The 19,668-nt window shown below is 55.1% G+C and overlaps 1 protein-coding gene across 6 annotated transcripts in view; it reads right to left on the bottom strand.

Moving 5' to 3' along the window:
* The window catches only part of SCUBE3 (signal peptide, CUB domain and EGF like domain containing 3), a 35,660-nt gene extending 17,376 nt beyond the window's left edge, over positions 1 to 18,284 (bottom strand). For all 6 annotated transcript variants that reach the window (XM_062625554.1, XM_062625555.1, XM_062625556.1 and 3 more), the window contains exons 1-6: positions 17,830 to 18,284; positions 8,839 to 8,961; positions 7,762 to 7,887; positions 4,020 to 4,154; positions 1,495 to 1,620; positions 291 to 407 (exon numbers count right to left, since the gene is read on the bottom strand). In XM_062625554.1, coding sequence (XP_062481538.1) covers positions 291 to 407; positions 1,495 to 1,620; positions 4,020 to 4,154; positions 7,762 to 7,887; positions 8,839 to 8,961; positions 17,830 to 17,932 — 730 coding nt within the window. In that variant the 5' untranslated portion in view covers positions 17,933 to 18,284. The remainder of the gene's footprint in view (positions 1 to 290; positions 408 to 1,494; positions 1,621 to 4,019; positions 4,155 to 7,761; positions 7,888 to 8,838; positions 8,962 to 17,829) is intronic.
* Between the last annotated feature and the right edge of the window lie 1,384 nt (positions 18,285 to 19,668).

Here is a 19,668-nt window from a genome sequence, read left to right as displayed (position 1 = left end):
AGCCCTCTCCCTCCAGCAGCACGGAGACAGGCAGGGACCCTGCTCGCACCCCAGCACAACAAACCAAACCCCAACCACCCGCTCAAGCATCCCTGCAGCCACTTTTGCCCTTTGTGGCTGAGCAGCAGCGCATTCCCACGGGTACCAACCCCATCCCTCACATCACCGAGGTTCTCCAGTCCCAGCAACAGGAAACGCCGCATCCCCAAAGCCCCTTCATCAGGCTGAGAGCAAATTGCCCAGGGAGGAAGAGGAGCCACCCCACATCCCAGGCCATGGCTCGCACCTACCTATGCACGTCACCCCGTCGGAGTGCAGCAGAAACTTGACGTGGCAGCCACACTTGGGCCCCTGGTCGGTGTCGTCACATGTGTGCTGGCAGCCCCCATTCCCGTAGTTGCAGGTCACTGCAGGAGGCAAAGAATCGGCTGTCAGCAGGGTCCCCAGCCCCTTTCTTCCCCACCCAGCATCCTCAAGGAGTAGCATAAAGCCAGCTTGGGGAAACCTCATCCATATCCTCCTGGAAAATTTCTGGAGCCCTTTGACTTTCCCTGCAGGATCTTGGTAGATGCAAACTGTGGTTTATAGAATCATAGAACCGTTATGGTTGGAAAGGACATTAAGATCATTCAGTTCTACCCTTGAACACTGCCAGGGATGGGGCAGCCACAGCTTCTCTGGGCACCCTGTGCCAGCGCCTCAGCACCCTCACAGGGAAGAGCTTCTGCCTTAGATCTAAGTTTCTTGTGTCTTCTCTTTGCTTATTTTCTAAATGCCACCCGTGGAGCATGAGCAAAGGGGACCTGTGGGCTGGCTGCCCCTGACCCTGGAATCTGATGTTACAAGGGAAGGGTGGGACTTTCCTGAGCTCTGGAATGATTCAGGTGCTCCTGGGAATCCCTCTCAGCCCTTCCCAAAAGGCAAGGCATACTGTTCATTTACCATGGAGGGAAAACAGGCTCATAGGATTAAAACTCCCTCTCATTTTACACATTTGCTGCATATAACAAAAGGAGAAACAAAAATAACTGCATAAACACATTCATCTCTATTTAATAACCCTGGCAATACCAGTGAGATACTGGCAGGAGATGAGACGGATTCAGAACACCATGACCCCCAGGGGAAGAATTCCTGTGCTCATCCTGTGCCAATTACATTCTCCCTGTTCATCTCCTCTTGGAAAGTGAGACACTGGGGCAGGGACAGAGGATGCTACACCTCTGGGACCCCTTTAAGTGCCATTTGAGCCTGGTCAGCGTAAGAGCACAACGTCCCATGGCAGAGGAGGATGCCAAGAGCATCCTCTGTGAGAGCAACAGAGGCAGAGCTGGGCATGCTGGAGGACAATGAAGCCCAGAGAGCTTCAGGCTCGATAAACCAATTGCTACCAGGGGTCAGGGCTTTGCAGCAAGGCCAGGAGGTGTTTGTCTCATGGAGACAAGGTTAGGGGTTCCCAGGAAACTGTATCCCCATCCCTGGAGTGCTCCTTACGTTTGCAGTCCCGCTGGTTCTTGGTGAGCTCGAAGCCGGGGCGGCACTCGCAGGCGATGCCCCCTTTGGGGGTCTCCCGGCAGATGTGGGCACAGCCATGGTTCTTGTTCATGCAGTTCATTCCTTCTAAAAGAGAGAAGCAAGCGAAGAAAAGCTCCAAAAGTTTGCTGGTACTGGTCTGTGGCGGCAGAGGGATCTCTGGGGTGGGGTGGGATGGGGAGGGGGAGATGGAGGAAAACCTTGCAATAAGAACATTAATGGGTTCTTGCCTTGAAGAAGGTGTCTCAAAGGGCAGCACCTCCTGGCACAGAGCTGCTTGGGAAGCTGGACAGAGCCACCCTGGAGCTTTCAACCTTTGATTCTCTCCCACCACCTCGGGCAAGACCCCATTCCCACATCTCCTTGAAGGAGGATGCTGAGATGCACCAAGCATGCACTGGAATGGTTAAAAACCAGAGGCTGCAGCCTGTGGGTGTCCCAGGTTGCTCCCCATCACCTGCCCCACAGATCCCACCTAGCTCCAGGACAGGACAATCATCTCTAAGTGAGTGGCAGGGAGCCCTCTGTCATTAAAGCCTCCTGCCTCTGATCACACCAGCCCTCCCTTCCCTGGCCTCCACACTGGGGCTGGGAACTCCCACCCTGTGGGGAGCCCCAGTCCATCCCTCTGGCATCCTCCAGGGTACCCTGGGGCTAGGATGCTGCTTTGAGTCCCTTGTCTCCACCAAGCCTTGCCCCAGGGACCCCTGCGATGCCCCAGGGATGCCAGAGACAGCCAAGTGCTCCCAGCCTCTCTTCCAACCAGCCTTTTTCTCTTTCTTTTTTATCGTTGCTCTTCACTATGTGGCAGCATCTCCATCACATCCCCGAACCACAGCGGACACGGGGCCCTCCGAGGCTGACCCTGCCCTGCCGCACCATTTGCCTCCCTGGAGCTTCCAGAGAAGCCACATCCCAATAGCGCTCTGCAGAGCTCCCTCGGCGCACCCCGGCAGACACAGGCTCTGGAGCCTGCGTGCCCTGGCTCCCCTGCAGGCCGGGCTGCCCGCACGCTGTTTTCCTCCAGCTCCTCAGGCGATTCCACCCGCGCCCAGCATCCTCCTGCGCCGCAGGACACGGCGATTCCCCAGTGCCTAAAGCCACTGCCTCGGAAGGGTGCACCCCTTTAATCATCCCCTTCCCTGCTACACCATCATCTGCTCTTGCACCAGCACAAGGCACTTGCACCCTTTGCTTTCGGTGACTCCACTGCCGCTGTTGGGCTGAGCACAACAGGGTTTAGAGGCACCAATACCCAGTGAGCCCCAACCCTTGGCCTCTCCTTATGGCAGGGACCAGCTGGTGCAAGGGAGAGGGTGGTGGTGCTGCAGGAGTGGGGTTCTCAGATCTATCACCCAGGTCTCTTACCCAGCAGTTTCATCCACTGTGCATCAGAGGGGAGAGGGGAAAGCAAGAGCAGAATCAGGAGAAAAAGCAGAGGGAAAGGAGAAAGCCTCCTGCCAGGGGAGAGAAGAGAAACAAGGAGCTGGCAAGGACCCCAGAAGGAAGGAAGCAGCCATAACATTGAGGTTTAGCTCTCTAATACTGAATGCTTCTGCCTTGGCAGTGCCCAAAAGCCAAGAGTAAAGTCAGAACAGGCTTTAATATCAGACCCCAGATTGTCCTCAGCTTTCTGCTTTTTCCAGGCAAACATCCCAGGGACCAGCTGCAACCTTCTCACCCCTCATCCTCTTGAGCCCAAGCTCGGGGACCACATAGCAGCTACAAGATCAACCTCAGGGTGCAGAAGCAACACAGACCTCCCCAGGACAACACCACTCTGCAGCTCAACAAATCAGCTCAAACACCAGCACCTGCACCCCTGTCCCCAGCAAGGGCCACCCACTGCGTCATGGAGAGGAAGGAGCAGCCAGCTCATCCCTCCTGGACACACAGGGAATAGGGACGCAGGAGATGCCACCACGGTTGAGCTGTCCCAGGCTGGGCAAGATTCCCAGGGGAGCTGGAGCGACTGACACAGCTGGGAAGGGGGAAGGAGGCAAGCAAAACTCAGCTGCCTTTGCTGAACAGCAGAGATAAAAATCAGTGGAGATGCAAAAATCTCTTATTTCCTCCTATTTTGGCTACGAGACTGCTCCAGATGGCAGCAATTTAGAACTGATATCAAGACGAAGGGGTTGGTGCTGCACAAGACCTGGCAGGAGAAGAGAAGTCTCACAGGGGGGTGTGAGGATCTCCAGCTACCTTTTATTTAACAAAACACTAGGTATAGGATCAGCTTCCTCTGTCTGGTATTACTGAGCTTGACTAAGGGGCCTGAGAGGGTTTTCTAAGAGATGTTTATGAGCCCCACAGCAATGTGCTCGCAATAAATTTACTTTCAAATCTGCAACAGCAAGAAGGGTCATGAAGCAGCACCCAAACCCAAACCCAAACCCAGACCCATACCCAGGCAGTGCAGAGGTGGCCAGAGGTGACAGATCTGTCCATTAATGCAGGGCTGGAGGGAAAGGCCAGGCACTAACCTTCGGGGCGCTGGATGCAGGTGTGCTGGTTGTCACTGAGGAAGAAGCCCTCCCGGCAGAAGCACTCGTAGCTGCCCATCATGTTGACACAGGTCTGCTGGCAGCCGCCGTTGCCCTCTGAGCACTCATCCAGGTCTGCAAAGGGGACATGGCGGGAGGTGAGCAGGGATCCATGGCACACAGAGGGGATGGGGAACTGGGTGTGACAGATTTGCACCTTATTTCTGCTTTACACCCATGATCCCCCAGATAGAAGAAAGGGAGATGCTTTAGGACTTCAGGGGATGAAGGCAAAGCACCCCATGGGATGGGCTGCAGAGGCCATGCAGCTTCCTCAGCTAACAGGCGAAAAAGGTCCAGCCTCGTCTGACAGAAGGGAACCCAAAACCACAGAGAAAGGGATTTTTCCTTTCCCATGACCCCCAGCACACCCAGCATGCTCAGATGGGATACTGAAGGCAGCCACCCCCTGCTCCTAGCCCTTCCGAGCCCGTTGCTGGCTGGGGATGCCTGCACTTCATTAGGGAGCGCTGGGAAACCTTAGCCCAGAGCCGGGATAATTATTTGTAAGGAGACTCAAACCCCCAGCAGCTCTGCTGCCCTCATGCCTGTTTCAGTTTAATGAGCCAAGGCTCAAAGGGGCTTGAGCTGTGCACCCATGGCACTGGCAAAGCCCCTGCCCCAGGTTGCTCCTGCTCCATCCCTGCGAATCCCTTGTTTCATAGAATGGTTAGGGCTGGAAAGGACCTTAAGGTCATCTAGTTCCAACCCAAACGAAGAGCAATTGCCTTTACCGTGTCCAAATGGTTTCTAGGGACAGTGGTCCAAGCTGAACTCACCAGTGCCCCAAGATGCCAGAGCAACCAGGACTTGGCCAGAGAATCAGACCCCTTCCCCTTCCACCTGCAGTCCCAGAGCTGGGTGATGGTGTCGGGATGGGGAGTGGGAGGTCCCATGCCAAAGAAAACCTCCCATGAACTTTAGTGTTGCAGAGCCAGAAAAGCCGAGTCCTGCCAGCACTGGTGGCTGGAAACACTCAGTGATGGACTGTGCTGAGGGGGATCCTCCTGGCACTGCCCTCCTCCCTGAGTGGCACAGCAGGCACTAAAATCCCTTGCTTTGGAGCAAAGAGATGGATGGATGGATGGATGGATGGATGGATGGATGGATGGATGGATGGGTGGATGGATGGATGGATGGATGGGTGGGTGGGTGGGTGGGTGGATGGATGGATGGATGGATGGATGGATGGATGGATGGATGGATGGATGGGTGGGTGGGTGGATGAATGGATGGATGGATGGATGGGTGGATGGATGGATGGGTGGATGGATGGATGGATGGATGGGTGGATGGATGGGTGGGTGGATGGATGGATGGATGGATGGATGGATGGATGGATGGATGGATGGATGGATGGATGGGTGGGTGGGTGATGTGGATGGGTGGGGATGGATGGATGGATGGATGGATGGATGGATGGATGGATGGATGGATGGATGGATGGATGGATGAGTGGGTGGATGGATGGATGGATGGATGGAGAGATGGATGGATGGATGGATGGATGGATGGATGGATGGATGGATGGATGGATGGGTGGATGGATGGATGGATGGATGGATGGATGGATGGATGGATGGATGGATGGGTGGGTGGATGGATGGATGGATGGATGGATGGATGGATGGATGGATGGATGGTTGTCCAAGCAGTGTGAGTGCCTTGCACTGTGCCCTCTGCCCCACACAAGCCCAGGGAAATGCTGCAACCCTGGGGAATGGTCAGAAGTCCAAGCAGGACTACAGCTGGAAACTGCCATGGGAGCAAAGCTCAGGAGCAGCCCACAAAGCCACTGCCTTGGAAAGGAGGTGTTGAAAACTTTACCTCACACCCGGGTGCCCGCAGGGCAAGCTAGGGCTGACAGCCAGCCTGCAGCCAGACACAAAAAGGATGTCCTCTGTGATGGCAGGAGGCCTGCAGCTTCCTCTGAGGCTCATTCCAGCCAAGCTATGTGCTGCAGATGCCAATAACTCCTCAAATCCCCCCACTTATAACAAGGGCTTAAGGTCTTGCGACTTCTCCCTCAAGCTCTGCACAAACATGAGGAGGCAGCCGCTCAAACCCGACGGCTGGGACAAGACTCTGCTGCTCTAATGCCTGTTTTATTAAATGCAACAGAGATGGGCAGAAGCCAGCAGGGCCTGTGCCAGGACGGGGGCTCCAATTCCTGCTCTGGTTCAAAAGGTTGCTGGCTGGGGGTGATGGGGGAGCCTACGGGCATGCCCTGACCCTCTCTGACCCATCTCCAGCTCAGCCACTGCTCTCAGCACCAGCAAAGCCTGGGCATGACCCTCTGCTGTGCTCTGCTTCTCTTCTTTTTGGCTAAGTAGAGATGCTTCAGGAGGATGGAGAAACCCACTGGGGTTCATCCCTGATGCCCCCAAGAGTGGCTGCTGAGCAAACCAAGCTGGAGCATGGAGGGAGTCAACATCCTCACCTGTAAAATAGGATGCGGGGGATAAACCAGCCCCATCCCTATGGCAAAGCAACACAGAAGTGCTGGGATAGACCTGCCCATCCCTACAGGAAAGCAACACATCCGAGATGCTGGGATGAGCCGAGGAAAGGCTCCACGGGGGGAGCTGGGGCTGCCCCTCAGGTCCTCCCTTGCCCCAGCTGCTCCCCAGCCACCTCCATCCCCTCCCACCCCGCTCTGTAAACACATGACGTGCGGCTCGCCGAGCCCGGCTTTCCTTTCTTCTCCTCGGGCTCATCCTCCCCGGGGAGAGGAAGGCAGAGCCGCCTCCTCCCAGCTGTGTAAATCTGCCCCCTCCCCGAGGAGGCTGCAAAGATCCCGGTGATGGCGGTTAATGCAAAGCGTATGTGTCCATAATCCCTCCCCCTCCTCCTCCTCCCAGCCATGAGCTCATCAATGACCCCTCCGCAGACACTCATTAGGAACCAGCATGAGCTCCAGGTAGAGGGCGGGTGGGTGGAGCCGTGCTCCCGCGATTCCACCCGCGGGTGCTGGGGGAGGAAGCGGGCGCCGGGCTGTGGGAAGCCGGGCCAGCCCTAGGGCTCTGCCGGGAGCGCTGGCTCCGCCGTGGCCGGATGGAGTTTGGGGCAGTGGGAAGCGGTGGGGAGGATGCACGGCGGCTCCGTAGGCAGATGCCGGGTTTGTCTTGGCCCAGGGATTATTTACCCAGTCTCTTCACTGGTTCCCATCCCCGCCGGCTTTGCTATTAACTCATCTATTTTGGCAGGTGCAGGGCTGACCTCAGGCACGAGTGGCAGGGCCCGGGTGAGCCCCACAGGCTGGTCCTGCCCTGGGCAGCGCAGCAGAACTGCCGGCACGGCCACTCACCACAGCAGGATGCAGCTGTGGGGAGGTTGTGGCTCACACACAGCATCCCCAAACCCAACCTTCCCAGTCTTGCCTTACCCCAAACTCCCCCAGTCTATGGGTGAACTCATGGAGCAAGTTTTTCTCCCAGCATTGAGCATCATCCCTCAGCATCCCCTGTGCAATGGGGAGCAATCCTGTTCCCAGCGAGCCATCACGGCACGGGACATGTCTGCTGCTGGCACCCTGCAAGTGCCACTGTGGTCCCCTGGCTCTGAAACTGGTCTCGGGGCCTTAGAGGCGAGAAGGTGCACAGTAAAGCAAGCCAGCAGGCTGGTCCCAGGGTGTTGAGGGGTTGTGACATGCCAGCATCCCACCAGCATGCTGGGGCCTCACCTAAGCAGTTGTGTCCGTCATGTGCCAGGCGGAAGCCGTCGTAGCAGGTACAGCGGTAGTTCCCAGGGATGTTCACGCACTCGTGGACACAGCCTGCATTATCCTCCCGCTCACACTCATCAACGTCTGGGGAGAGAGGAGGCAGGAGAGCTGCAGGGCTGCCCAAGGGGATGGCCAACCCTCTGCATGGGTGCTGAGCCCCATATCCAGCGTGTTTGCACCCAGCCGATGTTGCATCCTGAGATCTCTGCTTATCTGAGCAGGTCCCCAGCTCCGTTATCACATACAGCATCCCTCCACACCCTGCAAAACCATCCCTGTCCGCACCCTGGACTCCCAGCTAACCTTAAAGCCTTGGCACAGCACAGTGCACTGGGAATCCCAAGGGATTTCCCACACTGGTGGGCAGAGCAGGACGTCTCCATGGCGAAGCCCTGCTGTGTGTGGAGCGCACTTTAATCCCTCTGCTATTTGTAGTCAGCCCATCCTGACTCTGGACCCACTCTGAGCAGAGCTGGGAATTCTTCCCCTGTGCCACTCCTGCTTTTCTGCTGCTGCTCCTCCATGGAGCCCATTTCCATTCTGTGTCCAACTTGGCTGCATGTATCTCCATCTCCATCCATATCTGTATCATCTATACCTCCATATATTATTTCATATTATTATTTATATATTATTATTATATTTATATGATTTTAGCTGCTAGGCCAGTTCTGCAGCCTCTGGGTTGGAAACCCTGCAGCAAAAAGCACAGAGCTTTGTATAAAACAAGCCTCAGGTGATCTCCCAGGGACTGGGCAGCCCCAGTCTTGGAAATGCTGGGATAGCACAGAAGGTGCATGGTGGCTGCCACTGCCACCAGCAAGGACAGCCATACTCCCCTCCATCCCCAGGCACTGTGGTGTCAGTAGGCCAAGAGTTTAGAGCAAAAAAGGGGACTAAAACACATGCAGTGTGCTGGGGTGAACCAGCTTTCCGCAAGGGCAGGGACACTGCTGAAGAGCCACTGCCAGCTCTGACCTGCTGGGGCTGTCACCTGTTGGACAAGTGGCACTGTTGGTGGTGATGTGTCCCTACCTTTGCAGTGCTTCCCGTCGCCGGTGTAGCCAGATTTGCAGATGCACTTGTAGGACTTCGGGGTGTTCTGGCAGATGGCATCGATGTGGCAGTTGTCAGTGCCCTCCACGCACTCATCGACATCTGCAAGGGGAGAGGCAGGGGAGCGACGGGGAGAGCTGGGGGGGCTCTACCCCACTGGAGCCACTGCTTGAGGGGATGAAACCAAGCAGCACTCCAGCTCCTCAACCAGCCCATGACCCAGAAAGGCTTGAGGGAGCAGTGCAGTACACCCAGCCCTGACACAACGGGCGATGGCCTCACTGAGGGACATGGTGCATCACTAGGTCTGCTCATGAGCCTATGTCCCCACTCTCATACAAACCACCCTGAAACCCCCCGACCCTCTCACATGTCTGATGGTAGGAAACACTGCTCAGGAGCCCAGAGTCCAGGCTGGAGCCAGCCCAGGGCGAGGTGAAAGTCTCTGTCTCCTGTTAGCCATTTCCTGAGCTGACCAGTCACCCAAATCATCATCATCGCTTTCTATTCTTAGGTGCAGAAGGATGTGCAGGAATTAGCAGGAACCACGCTAAATAAACCTGGGAGCCGGGAGTGGGAAGCAGGAGGGAGAACTGTGAAAACATCAAAGCTTCCTTGGGGACACAGCCAAAATCCGCATCTTCCCATTCCCCCTTTTGCCCCTCAACCCACTTATCCGGGATGCAGCACCCCGGTACCCAGAGCATGACATCTGGAGCACTGTGCACCAGCGACGGCCTCAAGTGGTGATGCCCCAGGGTTTGCCATGGCAAGAGGCTGTGGGAGTGGAGGGTTTAATGGCATTTGGGAAACAGAGGAGCCTTGAGCACGTGGAGCAGAGGTTTGTGATCCAGAGGCTGCTCACCTGCCTGCTCCCTGCCTTCCCTCACAGGCAGGAAGGGAGGTGTGGTGCTCCGGAGCAGGCACATCCCCTCTCTGGCTGCCAATGCCTGCCAGGATGTAAGGCAGCTGAGTGCCCCTGGCAGGGGAGGTGCGTGCTGAGCATCACCCACAGCCCTTCAGGCGCGGGCAGGGCTCCCGGAGCACCCTGAGCTCCATGCTCTGACTCCACCAGCACATGGGAACGTCAGTTCTGCTCCTGGGGATATTCACTTCCACCACCTCCCACTGGGATGGGGAGGATCTCACCAGGGAAGGGGGACCAAGGGACCCTCCAGCTTCCCTGCACCCCAGAAAGAGAAACCCGAGGCTGAGAAGCTCTCAGCTGCCTTTAGAAAGCTGCTCCAAGAACATGAAACATCCCTGCAAGCCGCGGGTGGGCAGGCAGCCCTGCCAGGACGGGGGCCACGGCCACCGGAGCATCGTCCCGAGCCTTATCCCAGCCATCCTGGAGGCTCTTTGCTGGGAGCTGAGTCAGCGGCGGGGGCAGGAGAGCTTTGCCTCCGCACCGGGGAGGCGGCACGTGCCTGCGCATTGTATAAATATTTACAGCCACATTCATATTTGTTATTTGACATTAGCCATGGCCCGCGGCCACCATGGCCTCCCCGGGGCCATTCATCACTGCCTGGAGCTTGACCCACTGCGGTGGGAACGATGGAGGGCTTGCACGGGGGACCAGCACCCTGCTCCCAGCACCCAACACATCCCTGGGGAGAGGTTCACAGCCCTGCACAGGGGTCCTGTGGGTCTTGGGAGGGGCTGTTCTCCCTCTGGGGCGCTGAGCATGGTGCAGGTTTGGTTCCTCCCCAGCCAAACTTCACATTTGGCTGCAAACCCCATGGCACGGCTGCGCGCTGCACTCCTGACCCACCTGCAAAGGCCCCATCCTCCAGACCAAAAAGCACGTGCAAATCATCACTGGTGGAAAAAACCCTGCAAAAGCCACAGGGAGCAGAGCTTGCTCCTTCCCAACCATGTTTTCAGGCTCAAAAGGGCCTTTTGCCATAAGAAGCAGCACTTCCACCACCCATTAGTGCTGTTTGGCATCACCGCCTCCAGTGACTTCACCTCCGGCTCCTGCATCCCTCACCGGGGCTCCCAGGTGGGTGGTGGGAGGATGATGCACTGGAGCAGGGGCATGCGAGTGGGATGTTGAGTGCTCTCTGCTCCACAAGCAGCAATGAGCACAAGGAGTCCACAGCAACATGGGCGATGCTGAACCAAAGATCTACTGCATTTGCAGATCCTGGTCCTGACCCTAAGGATTCAGAGCACTCCCTCAGCTCTTCCCCTACCAGGTTATAAATCACACCTTGGTGCTTCCAATTGATGGTCCCAAGGGGAGAGTTGCTGGCTCCCAGCACCCCAAGCACTCACCCTGACATCCAGGTGGGATCCAGCATCCAAACAGTACAGACCAACCATCAACCCCATCTCCTGCTAAAAACACCCAAACCCACACAGCACCCATCAACCATCACATCACTGATGTTTTCCCACCCTTCGGCCAGAAACCTCACTTTTTTGGGGGGGGTTATTTTCTATTTCTTTTTCCTCCTGCTCCCCCAAAGTCAAGGCCATGGACGAGGTCTGTGTAGCACTGAACACAACATCACATTTCTCCCCCTCACACATGTGTATTACTGGTCTTTTCTATCTTTTTCTTTTCCATTCTGCAACTTCAAAATGTCTCTAACTTTGGAAAGATTACACAGAAGTACAAAAGAAAACATTATAAATTTGACACTCTGTAATTTTTCCAAAGCTGGAGACATTCTGAAAGGTTATGGGATCATAAAAAAGAAAGGAAGAAAAAGGGGGAAAAAAGTGTGTGTGTGAGTGTGTGGGAAGAGTGACTAAATACCCTCCCTGGGACCCCAGGAGCCATCCTAAGGTTGGCAAAGACCCTAATGTCAGCAGGCTGAAGTTTTGGCTCCTCAGGAGTATCCTTCCAAAATGATGGAGTGAATTAAAAAGAAAAAACAAACCTCTGAAAAACTGTATTTTTGCTTTTTTTTTGGTTAATGTAACCAGTGTTTTCCCACCAAAGGGCAGCTCGGTTGTTGGGACAACCTGCTCTTCCCACAGGAAAATATAATGCATCCAGAAAAAAGCCATCGGCTGGGCTGCTGCAGGTGCTCCAGGGATTTCATATTCAAGCCAAGCAAAGAGAAGATTTAACAAAGTAAATCACAGAATGATGGAATCACACAATGGTTTGGGCTGGAAAGGACCTTCAGATCATCCAGCTCCAACCCCCTGCTACGGGCAGGGATACCTTAGACCACATTGCCCAAGGCTCTGTCCAACCTGGCCTTAAACTCTGCCAGGGATGAAGCATTTACCCTTCTTTGCGCAGCCTGTTCCAGTGCCTCACCACATCCTTACTGATGTTCCCATCTCCATTTGTTCTTGCAGACTCCTCACTGGGGTGCACCCTGCTCATCCCACTGCTTGAGACCTTCTGAAGTCCAGGTTCCAAACCCGCGTGGGCTTTGTGGGGGAAACCAGCCAGGTTGCAGACCTGCATCCCTCACTTACCCTGCTTGGATGAACAACCAGAAACCCTTTATCATCCCAAGCTGCCTGAAACAAGCCCAGACCTGGCAACAAGACGGATACATCATGCCTCAAATAGATGCCCCATCCCTGGCAGTGTTCAAGGCCAGGTTGGACACAGGGGCTTGGAGCAAGCTGCTCTATGGAAGGGGTCCCTGCCCGTGGCAGGGGTTGGAGCTGGAGGAGCTTTAAGGTCCCTTCCCACACAAACCAGTTGGATTCTATGAAATCCCCAGAACTGGGGCACCTTGCTCTGCGTGGGATACTGAGCATTGATGAAGACATCACATCCTGGTGGAGACCAAGGTCTGACCCATGTCCAGTGGTCCCCGCTCCCATGCTCTGAGGTGAATTGGGACTCCTCAGGGAGCAGGAGCATCCTTGCCCCACTGTGCTGGGGAGTTTGTGATGCAGGGCAGGAGGCTCCATGCTCACCCTGTGCCTCGGGCAATGTTTTTTCTTCCGTTGTGGGTGGGATTTTCCAGCACTGGCTGTTGGGCCCCGTTCCGCTCCAGCTGCAGCTTTATTCTCCATTTCAAAGGCACTGGAGGCAGACGGTTTCAACGCCACTGCCATTTCGAGCGTGCCAAAAGTGGGGGGACCGCCAGCCCCCCGGGACCGGGGTGCACCCACCCGGGAAGAGAAGGGCTTTGACTGAGGCTGGTGGTGCTGGAGCTCATGGGCACCCAGGTCCCACATCTGTGCCCATCCCTGTGGCGTCGGGCTGCCGGCAATGTGCGCCGTAAAGCAACAGCTCATATATTTTTAGAGCCTGGATTGAGGCTCTTTCCTCACTTCCTTATTTTGTTTAAAACAAGAAAAATAATAATAAAAGATGGGGTTTTATCCATAGGCTGAAAGTCCAAATAAATTTGAGGAGGAGGCCAAGACAGGGCAGCAAAAACTCACCAGAAACCCCCTAAACACACCAATCCACTGTCCTTTTCCCCCTCTTCTGCGAGCACTTCAGCTCTTTCTTTCAACTTGATTTTATTCTTTATTTTTATATCGGCATATATGTTAACAGCCTGCCTGTATAGGGATGTGTGTGTAGCTGTTGGCAGGCACGTGGAGTTTCCACTCGGCCTTAATGCCAAATTAAAGCTTTATAACTTCAGTAGCTCTTTTTACCAGGGTATTAATAACCACCTCAGACACCGTGGTGCAGTTTATTAAGCATTTGTTTGCCTGGGGAGCTCACGAGGGCAACCCGTGCTGTGCTGCAGCGGGATGGGCACAGAGCACGGCCGTGGGCAGTGGTATCCCACTGGGAAAGGAATGGGAGCCGCAGGCTGGACAGAGGAGAGGAAGATTCTCTGTGGGATGACTTTGTGTAAATTGGCCAAATATGCATCATCTGAACTGAAGATCTAACTCGGGTGGTCAGTGATGGCTGGCTCAGGGATGTGGTGCCCGTGGTCCCTGGTAGAGGGATGTCTGCATCTCACCAGCCCCACTGCTGGAGCCCGGTGCTCCATGCCTAAAAGCAGACGGGACCTGCTGGATGCAGCCACAGTACTTGGCCCTGTGGATGGAGCACACATGAAGGATGCGGAACCACAAGTCACAGTGAGGACCTGAGGGGGTTCACTGCCTGGCCACCCCACTGCCCCATACCCAGACCCTGCTCTGCACCCCTCACCCCAGGTTTTGCTTCCCCAAAGCTCCCAGTGCCCCCAAAGCAGCTTTTTGCCCCCTCACTGATGCATCCCACTGCTGTGAGGGCAGAGTTGGGTTGAGGTTCTCATCACCTGCACCAGCCTGGGTCAACCTGATGGATCTGAGATCCACCACCATCACCAGCGTCCCCTGGGGTGGGAAATGCTCCTTCCATCCCCATCCCACCTCCCTGAGCCAACCCTGGTCACTCAATTCAGTTGTGATTCCTCCGAGGAGGGTTTGGTGCTCCACACCAGCAGTGTGCTCATCTCCCATGGGAACTGCTGTTGCTGCTGTTGTTCATTTGGCTTATCAAGCTGCTCAAAGCTTGCCTTTAAAAATGTGTGTGTTTGGTTCTGGCTTTGGGAGCAACAATCACATCTCCAGCCCATCCTCACAGAAACACAGAGCAAACTTTATTTGCCATCCCGAGCTTCTCCTAAAGCCTCTCAGGGGACTTACAACTTTGGAAGTGAAGGTTAAGGTTATTCATGCACAGTTTTTTCCTAAATGGATTACTCCGGTACGACCATCTGGCAAAGGAACAGTCTCTATAAAACTAAAAGCGAAAACCCTCCTGAGCAGTTTGGAGGCAGCAATACATCCCCACTGCAAGGCTCAAGGTGTCTGAATATTTATACTCCCATTGGCAGTTACAAAAAACCCCTCTTCTTCCCTCCTTCCCACTCCCCCTTTTCCCCTTTTTAATCTCAGTACAGGCATGTTGGACGCCCTCAGTCAAAGCTCTCCTTTGAACTGCTCTATGCTGAAATGTTTACAGTTTTACATTTCATATTTCAGAGGGGCGGAGGGGACAGGCACAACAGTCGCACACTGTGAATGCACGGGAGGGAGGGGAGCGGGGGCCGAGGGGAGGAAGTTCGGTGGAGGTGGGAGGGAATCAAACAGCATCTCCGCTGCAATTGGAAAAACTTAGACTCCTAAAATATATATATATGTGTATGAAAGGAATCTGGTGGTGTAGGCTCCGCAGGTGCATCCCAGCCAAAGCCAGTCCCCACGCTGGATGGGGGCTTCATCCCAGAGCACTGGCCAAAAGGTCTGGTTCTAATCGTGGGTGAGCATCACACTGCGCTAGGGTCGTGGTCCCACTTCGGACCCTGCACTGGGTGGGTGGCTGGGCTGTGGGAGCTGCAAACTGGGGTGCCCAGGGAGATGCTGCATCTCCCTCCCGGCTCTGTTCTCCCGGCCTCATTCCTGCAATTTGGTTTCAGGAAAAAAAGTGGTGAATCCTGCACCTTGTCTCCAGTTATGGGGGTGCTGCCCCAGCAGTGTGGCAGGGCCGGATCCGGGCACTCCGTGGTACAAGAGGAGGGGGTAAATCTGCCAGCCCTCAGGCTCCATCACCCTCAGCACACAAGGCAGGACTGATGCTGGCAGATGATGGGCAAGGGCGCTGCTCCACTGAGAGGCTCCTCTGCCTGGCAGGCTGTGGGATGTACTGATGAGAACAGGACGGGACTGGGGGTGGCACTACTTGTCCAAAGACCAGGGAGCTGTGGGTACAGCAGCAGCTTGGGGCTGTTTGGACACCTTGGCAGGGAGACCACAGGGAGACTTCATCCCAGCTGAATGCACGTTGGGAGCTTCCCTGGGGTTCCTTGGATTTATACTGTCAGTTCTCCTCTTGAAAGCTTTCCTAGCCTTAAACTGACCCAATAAACCCTGCAGACAGGCAGGTCCTCTGGCAGACACCCTGCAGGCCCAGCGAATGGCTCTGCTAACTCCTTCCTTCCCTACAGACTAAACTTCCCAGGGTAATTCAGAGTGAGCAATGAGCCAGCGAGCCCGACCCACAGGGTGATGTTAGCACAGCAAAACAAACCCATCTGATGGAAGAGGAGCCATCCCCAGCCCCTGACAGCCACCCAGTGAGGTGGGAGGGTGCTGTGTACCCCATCCTTGGGGTATCACCCCACAGATGCAGGGGGGATGCCTGATGCTTTCAGAAATACCCTACTAAAACATGCCCAGGCACACGGGGTGGCTTTAAAGAGCTCCACAACACTTGCACACACACAAAACGAGGCAGTATTGGGTTATAGGAATAGTGTGGGGTGATGCTGGGGCCACAACTTCAGGCTCATTCCGAAAGGTCCAGATCCGCCGCTGCCCTGAGCCCTCACATACCCACAGGCACCAGCCTTCACCCTTCTCTCTCCAGCCCTCAGAACCCCACAGCAGCAGCTCCATTCTCCACCATAACCCCCCACCGCTGCAGAGTGTCCGGACCCCAGCTCTGCTCCGGGACTTCTCCAGGGGCTGGCATGAGCCAGCACCATCCCAGGCATACGGCGGGTGACCTCCCTCGGTGCAGGACTGAGCTCACCTCTCTCCACCCCCACTCCACCCCTCTCCTTCCCCGCAGGGATCTGTCAAGTCTCTGCACGATGGAATTTTACTTTGCTATTTTAATGCAATTCTGGCTCAGGCTTAAATGGAACTGGAAACCAAAAGGCCTTAATAAATAAATATTATGATAAGAAATGAAAGCAATGCATACACTCAAGATAATTGGGGGGGGGGGGGGGGGGAGATGGAGATGGATAGAAACCTAAGCATTCCTTTCTATGCCTAAATCATAAAGCTTTACATGAAGTTGGATGCCTTCTTACCAAACCTTTGCCCTGGAACACATCCCCCGTGCTTGCCCAGACTGCCCTCCTGAAAAGTCTCCTATTGTTTAAGGAACACTTTAAGCCAGATAAGACAATAGCCTTGAAATTCCTTCTAACTTTGTCGGTGACAGGGCTCAGGGCGACCATGCACGGGGCTGAAATACTCTTACAAGAGCTCTTTAATCCTATCCTGTGCTCCTATATTTCATTCACACTCTATTTAATCTCGCCGTACGCATAAACACGCAGCTACTACAATAGCAAGAGCCAAAGCTGGGTTTGATAAATCTTACACACCGTGGAGTGCTATGGAAAAAACACCAAAAAAGAAAAGAAACCCCAAGAGATTCAGAGCGGGGAGTTAAGAGGAACCCCCCCTTGAGAGAGCCAAGGGGATCATGCACATAGGGCTGTGTGTGTTTGGGTGTGCGCGCGCACTCCTGCGCGTGTGTAAGGAAAAAAAACCCAGCTAAATATAGAGGTGCTATAGAAAACCTAAGGTATAGCTTAGACCATACATAAAGCTACATGTGTGTGTCTGGGCAGGAGAAATCAAGGCTCGGTTACAGAGTGGTGGAGCAGAAAGCCTGAAGTTGATAACACTGGGACGTACCTCTCTCTTTTTGCCAGAGATCGGGAAAGAGCTCCTGTATTTTTCAAGCTTTGCTGTGTTCAGGCCCCCACCCCGAGTTTTCTGCAGCCCACCCCCTATAGCACAGCGCTGCAGATTCAACCCCTGCCTGGGTACAACACACACAGCCACAGACGCAACCTCCCGGCGTTACAGACATCACGGTCTCTTCCCTCCAACCCGGCCCCAAAGGAGCCCTGTGGGTGTGATCCCATCCCACGGACACCCTACCCCAGAAAAGCCCCCCAAGCCCCTCCAAACGGCCGCGTTTTCCCTGCGATGGGTGCAGACTTCTTTGCCCACCCGAATTCTCTGCCTCCGCACCCCCTGCCTTGAGAGAAAGCGTCTGAACCAAATCCCAAAGTGCAAAAAGCACAACTCCTGAAAGAGTTCCCAGAAAAAACAACCCCAAAGCAAAGGCAGCAGCAAGAATATCTGCAAGCACCGTTTAACATCCCCTCCACTACTTGCTGTTATTGCTGCTAATTCCTCCAGCCTGCATCTAAAACCCCAGATCCAAAGAGGTCCTAACGCACGCATCAAACAGCAACCCTTCGAGCTGGGGAGATTTTCTCTTACCTTGACTGGCTTTATTTGCCAGCGTGTTTCCAGAGTGCAGGAGAAAGAAAAGGATGGAAAATCCAGCAAGCTGCAAAGCTCCCATTGCAATCCCAGTCTGCATGGAGGAGTAAGGGGCAAGACGGGGGGGATTTCCAGTGCTTTAAAGGAAACAAGAGGCTGAGCATGCGAAGGGAAATCAAGAGGAGGAAGGGGCTCTCTTCTTGCCGTGTGTGAGACAGAGGGAGGGAAGGGAGCTGAACTGATGGAAAAGCTGCTCTGGGTTCAGTTTGGGGCTCTTGGTGTTGCTAAAGAGGAGAGCGCGAGGGAAGGAGACCCAGGGCAGTTGGAGGAAAGTGGACTCTATCGCCCTCTCTCTGGCGGCCGCTCTGATCCCTTCTTCTCTCCTTTTTTTTCTCCCCCCCTTTAAATAATCCCAGCCAATTCCAGTTTTGCAAGAGAGCAGCAGCAGCAGCAGCAGCAGGAGCAGGAGCAGGAGCAGGAGCAGGAGCAGCAGCAGCAGCGCTGGAGGGGGGAAGCAGGCGCCTTGCCCTGGTGCTGGGGACCTGAGAAAGGGGAGTGGAAAGGAGAGCCCCATCCAAGCAACGCCCTTCTCTCTCTCTCTCTCTCTCCCAGCCTTTCTTTCTTTCTATTTGGCTTTGGTTTACTCCTTCCCGGCTCCCCCCTCCCGCGTACCCCCAAGGCTGGGCTTTGCCTGCAGGAATTTACAGTCTGCTCTGGAGGAGAAGGGCCAGTAGCCATGGAGACTGCTTCCCTGGGAGCAGGGAGGTCAGGCGGAGACCAGGGGCGATCAATGCATCAATGCAAAGCCCCCCGCAACCCCCAGACCCACCTCGCAGCCCCTCGGCCACCGAGGGCTTGGGGTGGTGGCAAGGCGGGGGGGGGGGGGGAACGGGACATGCAAGGGGAGGGGTATGGCATGGGAAAAGGCAATGGGTGGAAAAGGGGAGGGAAAAGCACACACACGCACATGTATACATACACATACAAGAAAAAACCCTAAAACAGAGTTTGCAGATGGCACAGCCTGGCTGGGCTCAGCGGCTGTGGGAGCATCTTGGGGTGCTGCGATGGTGGAATTTGGGATCAGAAAGCAGCTCTGCTATTTGTAAGAGAGAGGTGGGGAAGGAGGGGCTGGAAATAAGGGTCGAAGGGGGAAGAAAAAAAGACCTGAGTATCCCAGGGGGTGTTTGCTTGCTCGGAGGAGCCTTTCCCGGGCTGCCCCCCTGCAGCCGGCAGCCCAGGGGTGCAGAGGGACCCTCTGCCATGCCCCGTGGCTGCCCCGGCAATGGGAGCTGCTGGCACCATCTCTCTTCCAGGGTGCTCCTGCTCAGCTGGGAAATCGCAGCAGGAGATAGGGCTGGGAGCTGGGAACGTGGTCGGGATTAAGGCTTATGGTGATTCCACCTGCTCAGGAACATGGGGTCCCATGGAGCCAGTGGTCATCCTGCCCATGGGGTCCTCCCAGCCCACCCTGCTGCCCTGTAGTCTTTCCATACCCCCTTTTGTCCTAATAACCCCTAAAGATACAATAAAGGGGGTTGGAGGTGATGGAAGGTGTCTGGCTAAGCCAAGGCACCGGCTCTCATCTTGCTGTGGAGAGAAGGGGAGGGACCTCAGCTGGACAGGAGGATGCTGAGGAGTCCCTGGGTCTGGTTATGCTTTCCCTACAGAAATGCCTGACCCTTGGGATGCCTTCATGGGATCTTCCCTGAGGGAGTGGGTTTGCAGAAGCAGGTGTCTTTCAGATGGGGCAGATGCAGCATGGCTGGCCCAGGCGAGCATCCCATGTGGAAATCAGGAGCTCATCCACACAATGGGTCTTTCCAAAGGCAGAGG

This window comes from Pezoporus occidentalis, unplaced genomic scaffold (genome assembly GCF_034315485.1).
Source record: "Pezoporus occidentalis ecotype Australia unplaced genomic scaffold, CSIRO_AGI_Poc_V1 ctg280, whole genome shotgun sequence".
Classification (NCBI taxonomy): Eukaryota; Metazoa; Chordata; class Aves; order Psittaciformes; family Psittacidae; genus Pezoporus; species Pezoporus occidentalis.
Note: the sequence above shows the minus strand (reverse complement) of the source record. Positions and strands in the feature narration are given on the sequence as shown.